General features: G+C 32.2%; 1 protein-coding gene across 1 annotated transcript in view; it reads left to right on the top strand.

The window, feature by feature from the left end:
- Nucleotides 1–211: 211 nt before the first annotated feature.
- The window catches only part of LOC136028288 (elongation factor Tu-like), a gene marked incomplete in the record, with an annotated part of 38,217 nt that continues 31,322 nt past the window's right edge, over nucleotides 212–7,106 (top strand). The window contains 1 exon segment of the mRNA XM_065706039.1: nucleotides 212–338. Coding sequence (XP_065562111.1) covers nucleotides 299–338 — 40 coding nt within the window.

Consider the following 7,106-nt stretch of genomic DNA (forward strand, 5'->3'; position numbering starts at 1 on the left):
AATAAGACAAACCAACTCCGTAGCTCTCTCCATGTCTCAGATTGAGTCAAAAGGAAAAGGGTTGAATAGTCTCGACTGAAAAGCCCCCACCTGCTGAAAAAGAAGAAGAAGAAGCAATGTTAAATATGTCGCCGGATTTTTGCTTGCAGCATCTTTCGGACATATCCGGAAACTTAAACATTGCTTCTAAGAATGAACAAGAAGAATTATCAATCGTGCAGTAGAAGAAAAGATTTGTCTCTTTTTCCATTGAGATCACTGGATAGGCACCTATCTACTCTTGCTAAACAATTGAATTATGCCTTCGTCTAGGACGTTCAGAGTTCTTTTAAGACAAGGTATTGCTGACAATTACAATATATAGAGTTGTTTTACTATTTTGTCTCCAGGCTATTCCTTCTCACTAGTGATTACATAAGCAGGATCTAGCCCTATTCTTGCTGTAAGAAAGCTAAAGATAGGTTTTAAAGGTAGCCTAGGATTTTTGGTGCTTAAGAAAGTAGTGGATTGATGCCTTATTTATGCTCTTCTAGCCTAATTGCTTCTGAGGGAAATTGCCTTATGAGCCCTTAAAAGGCTAAACAGATAAAAACCGGGTAAATATCCAGGTAAAATTCTAGTTAAGTGACTTCTTGCTAGGCTATCTCAGAAAGGGTTTAGGTTAGGAAAATGAAATGAAATAGAGGGCCCTGACCTTTGATGACCTTTAAAAATATGTGTGTTATAAAAGTGAAACCTTGCAAAATAGATCTTCTGCTTAATTCAAGTAGGCTACAACAAAATTGTTTTCAGCTTCATAACTTTGCTCAATTCCATTTCATAAGGTTTTAAAGATATACAAATACATTTCCTAAATTTTGAAAAAAACATTGATATGGCTCAAAATTCTACTCAAATAATAGGAATTGCATTTTCAGAACTAAAGGCAGAAAAAAAGCAACTAGTAACTGAAAATTAAGGTAAAATGTTGTTTTGTCAAAATTTCAGTAGGTATAGACCTGTCATGTAGGCAAATTTCAGGGCCCTCTAGAGGGTGAAGAAGTAGAGGTAGGTACTTTAAAATATCTTCCTGGGATATACTTTAGCCTGTAGACCCATCCCTGAAAGTTTCATTTTCCTAACCTAAACCTTTTCCAAGATAGCAAGAAGTCAATTAACTAGAATTTTACCAATATCTATATTAATAGAGTATTAATATAGCCAATAAACAAACATAGTGTGCCTCTATGATCAGAATGTCATCCTGATTCCATATACACCTTTGACAACTTTCTGTCACAAATTCATTTTCATTGTAATTTGTGCTTTCTATCTTTACCCAAACATATTGCCCATGTTATAAATTTATTATGCATCTATTGATTCTCAATTTTGTCTTTGTCAATTCAATTTAACACCAGTTTTTGGGCAAAACATAGGCTACTCAGCAAGGTATTGTTAAGCTTCCATGTTAACCCTCCTCTGATTCATAAGTGTTTAAAAATTTGCCTGAGTTAAATTTTGACAAAACAACATTTTACCTTAATTTTCAGTTATCAGTTCATTTCTCATTGGCTTTAGTTATGAAAATGCAATTCCTATTGTTTGAGTGGTAAATGTATCACAGTTCATATAGACTAATTGACTTACCAATAAATGAACATACCACCTGTTGCCTTTTTTTATGCTCTTTGCAAATATAATAATTGCTTCTATTGCAAATTCAAATTTAAGTACTTTGAGCCCTTAAAAATAACAAATTTCCAGTTAAAGTATGAGTTATTGGCTGTTATTGACAAAATAATACTACATTTTCTCAGTGTCAAAATTATTCTTAGTTAAGTTAGGTCAAAAAGCACCTAAATTTTAATTTGCAGAAGAAGTGATTATTATATTTGTAAAGAGCATAAAAATAAGGCATCAAATGGTATGTTCACTTTATTGGTAAGTCAATTATATGAACCATGATACATTTACCATTTATTTGCATTTTATGTCATATCAATGGGTTTTTTTCTGAGTTTAGGAAAAATATTTCCAGATCTTTAGAACCTTATACATTAGGATTGAGCCAAGTTGTGAGGCTTATAAAAAGTTTTCATGTACTTTATTTAAGCTTAAGATATGTTGTGCAAGGTTTCACTTTCAAACTACAAAATTTTTTAAAGGTCATTGCACTCTAGAGAGGGAAGGATTAGAGGTAGATACTTTAAAATACCTTCACAGGCATACTTTTGTCTGTAGACCCATCCCTGAAAGTTTTGTTTTCCTAATCTAATCCCTTTCTAAGATCATGAAAAGTAGCCAAAGTAAAATGTTACCCACTTAGTATCAAAATAATATATCCAGGTAGACAGATAATACTATTTCTAAGAATTTTGTACATATACCTACCTAGCTGAATATTCAATTGTCTATTGTGTATGCTAATTATCTACATAGTTCAATGAGGATTTACATTTATGTATATCTTAAGATTTATATATATCTTTCTTATATTTATCCAATTAGACAGATAAAAACTCTCAGAGCAAATTGATAATAGTCTAGTATCCAACTAGCAAGGTATTTATTTCTCTTATGTGTAGCTTGAACATTTAACTACTTAGGTAATACTTATGCCTAGCTTTTCTCATATTAATCCACTTAATTTGCATTTTGGAGTAAAATTAAGGTCCATACTGGGTCTGTTATGCTCTGTGTTGAGGATGATGAAATTTTGTCACTGTGTTAGGGCCCAGTGACATGCCACAAGAGAGGTCTACAAGATTGTGCAATATGGTTGGTATGACAAGCAGAATCAGCCTCCAATCAATACACTTGTAATGATATTGCCATTGGTGGGTAATTGAATAGGATAAGCAGTCCCACTCATATTTCCATGACTTGTGGCCCTAGTCCCTATCAAGTCAGGACTTAAAGGACCAAGCTGTGGATGGAATTATCATATCATCTTGAAGACTATTCCAATTATTGACAACATACTCAGAGAAAAATGTTGCCATGTTTGTGCTTTAACCAGATGTTTAGACAGCTTATGTAAGTGGCCTTTTGTATGTTGCTGGCTTGAATGTTTGATAAAGGGGGTATTAATTTGTTAAATATCATACTTGTTGGCCAGTATCATGTCACCAGAGTAGCATCTGATAATTAATGTTGGAAGTTGATGGTCTAGTTTATTGCTGTGAGGGATATCATATAGGCCAGCTACTAAGGAGAAAAGTACATTCTCCAAGTAATTTAATGGCAATATTCAACTAACTAGGCAATTATTTCCTGTAGGTGTAGCATGACCATCTACCTAGGTGGATAGTGCTTTATCCTCATTGCATGAACATCTAACTAGATGGATAATACTTTGTTCTAGCCTGTCTTTTATTATCCAACTAGGCAGATAATTAAATTATTTAGGCAAATTAGTTATAATATTGAACTAGCCAAATAATTATTCCACTCAGGCATTGCATAAACATCTGACTAGGTGGTTAATACTTTGTCCTAACCTGTCTGTTCTTGTCCAATTAGCTAGATAACTGTGTCTCTTAGGTGTGGCATGAAGATCTAACTAGATGGATAATGCTTTATCTTAGCCCATCTGATTATCCAACTAGACAGATAAGTAAATCATCTAACCAAATTAGTTATAATATCCAACTAGGCAAATATTGGTTTCACTTTGGCATAGCTTGAACATCTAAGTAGGTGGATGATACTGTGTCTTAGCCTGTCTTACTTTATCCAACTAGGCAGATAATTAAATTCTAGATGGATAAATATCAGAAGGGTTAAGATAAAGTGTTATCCACCTTGTTAGAGAGGCTAAGTTAGCTCCTATGCTTTATTGTATCTTCCTAGTAAGCTAAAACTTGGAATCTGCCCAATGAATATTATGAAAAATATATATTTTATAGAACATAAAATATCCAACTACACTTAGTATCTAGATAACATATCAAGCTTAGCAGATAATGCTATTTCTAAGAATCTTACACCTTAACTGTCTAGTTAGATAAGGAGTAAACTGCAGCAGCATTAACAGCTAACTAGGTGAACAATCCCTTCTGACATAGATTTAATTAGGCAGAAAAGTAAACTCATTAATTTGTTTAGTTGGATATATATATCAGAAGAACTGGGATTAAGTGTTATCTGTCTATTTAGATGTTCATTCTATGCCTAAGAGGAAAAATTTTCCAGCTAGTTGCATATTATCACTAGTTTGCCTGAAGAATTTAATTATTTGCCAAGTTAAATGTATATTAGATGAGTTAGGATAAAGTATTAACCACCTATTTAGAGACACAAGTTTGCTCTTATGCTTTGTTATATCTGGCTAGTGGGCTAAAATTATTTTTCTTTTAAATTTCGTTTATTTTTCTAGTTTGCTTTGAAGGAATTTTCAATTAGCTTACTAGTTTGATAATTTATACAAAAGTTAAGTATGGTTACATATTATTTTTGCATTCTATGGAATATAATTTTTTTTTACATTATCCCTTATATTCCTCTTAAAGTTGAATTTGCAACAGAAACAAATGTTGTATTTGGATTCAGGATGAAATTCTGATTTTGAATAGGCCTAGTGAGTGTGTTTCTTAGCTATCTGAATATCCTACTCTGTTAATCTAGGTATTTACCCAAAACAGCCCAATAGTAACCACATTTTAAAATGTTATTCTAAAAAAAAACTATCTAGTGTGAAAAAATTGCCACTTGTTGTTGATTCTGGAGTGATAATTGTTATTTCTGTTAGGCTAGCTTTAATAGCAAAATATTTGCCTATGGAAACAAATTTGCAGAGATCTTTAAAAAAGCCAGAAACCCTCATAAATGACGGGTCATTTTACAGTTTGCAATATAATTTTGCAAGGATGAAAGTAAATATATCACTTTATCAAAATTACATTTTGACCCATAGAGGGCTCAAAACAGTCCTTTCTAACCAAGGGTTTGAAACAAATTTCAAAAAAAAGTAGCTAGTGACACAAAATTGTCATTTGAAGCTAATTCAGGAATGGCGATTGATATTTTCATGAGTCTTAATAGTAAAATTAAGTTAATTAAAACCTGGGGAAGGTAAGCAGGAAGGGCGTGCAAAAGCACAGAATGTCTGGCCCCTAGCCAGCTATCTAGTCTAAAAGAGGCCCATAAATGTTCATAGTTAGTGAAATTTAAACATCCACGTAAGGGAAAAAGTATATAAGAAATAAAATTGTCTTCATGTTTTTGATTGCAAAACAGTGACAGTTATTGTTGAAGGCTTTATCCTCACATTTTTATGATATTGAAAGGTTCTATATTGTGGATGAGACCTCAAAACCTTAGAATGGGAGTGAAAATATGCATACAAGCTTTCTGACTATATTTTTTATATTCAAAAATCATTATGTGCAAGTAGACAGACACTTGGAAAAAACTGGGGGGGGGGGTTAGAGAACCCCTTCTTAGGAGAGGCTGAAATGCCAAAATAAACATTTTCAAAATAAAAACAATCCAATTCTATGACCTGTTCCTGTTGATTAGCCTGGGCTACATTTATTGGTACCCTGGTAAAATATTACTTTGAAAGGTCTTACTTCACAATCTGAATTTTTACATGGAAACTTTTAAGGATTGTCACCACCTTTATTAAGAATGAGGCTAAGGTCATTGGCAGTTTCCTGTGTCAGTAAACAGTGTTTCTTGTAAAACTTCTTGTCTGATAAAGGCAAACAACTCATTCAGATTGCAATTTTCTAATTCTTTGGCTAGTAACATATAGTCATGTATGTCATAGACCTCATTAAACAAAAAATGAAAATTTTGCTGCTCAATATTAACTGATGAATATTTAGGAGACACCAGCAACTCAGAAGAACTGTTTTGACTTATTTGTCTTTTGGCTTTCTATGGTTTTCTTAATTTTTATTTTCTCTTTCAGCTCAAGATCTCAGTAAGCATACTAGGAAAAATCTTGCCAGGCAACTCTGTACAATACAGGTAAGTCTTTAAATAATATCTATTATCCCTGTTGTATTCCATAAGCCAGATGATGAGAAATCAGGATTATCTTGATACTAATCCTCGTCATTTTAGCTATGAGGGTTAAGCTGGACCAATCCTAAATGTAATTTCATTCAGGCTCAATCAGTGATGTAGAAAGGTATTATGACATCTGGGACAAATTTCAACTTGTCCCCTTCCCTTTTTGGATTTTTTCACTTTTAAACAGAATTCACAAAACTCATTAATAGTGTTTACACTATAGAAACAAAGAAGCAAAAGGATAAGTAAATTGTTCATTTTAAAGAATTTGTATGTAAACATTTTAATGTTAATAACTTAATATCTAGTGAAGTATAAACAAAATAGAATATTTTTAAATGTAGTAGTCCTACTAACATTATTATAACATTGACGTTACAATAATTATGAGTAATATATATGGTAAAGTGATTGATGAGTTATTAAAGAGTTTGTGTTAAAAAATAATAATAGTATAGCTAAGTCAAGCAACTACTGCTGCAATGCATGTTAGACAAATAGGTGATGGTAATAAAACTATTTTGAAAGCAACATTTTGTGAAGGTAACAAATTAACTAATAAACATGAAAAAAGGGAGAAATGATTGTAGGCTTAAAAAAACAGAAGAAAGTTTCATTTATGGCCACATAGAAAGAAATTAGTTGGGCTTATTGTAATAAATTATTGATAAAGAAAAATTAGACAACAATAACCAATTTTAAATTCTTATTGACTTTGTGTAAACTAGTATGATAGGCCAACTTAGCCAATGTGAAGCCGCTAATATTTTTAACTTAATTTATGCAAAAGGTCAAGAATGTTTTTGATCCTTTTCAGTTTTGGCAACCATGCACTTAAGTGAACCAAATTGCAATCACCTGATCTTTGGATTGAGCGAGATAACCAGTCCTTTGAGTGTGGGATGACAGCTGCTGTTCTTCTAAATGTTTATGTTTTACAGATGATTGGAATTACAGATTCTTGATCATTAATCTTTCAACTCAAATTTTTGTTGTTCAAACTATTTGGAAGTTTTAAGACAGTTCCTATAACTACTCCTGCTGAAGATCTCATTTTTATTGAATAAATCCCAATACCTAAATATGATTTGTTTAACTTAGGT

The sequence above is a fragment of the Artemia franciscana genome, chromosome 6 (genome assembly GCF_032884065.1).
Source record: "Artemia franciscana chromosome 6, ASM3288406v1, whole genome shotgun sequence".
Classification (NCBI taxonomy): Eukaryota; Metazoa; Arthropoda; class Branchiopoda; order Anostraca; family Artemiidae; genus Artemia; species Artemia franciscana.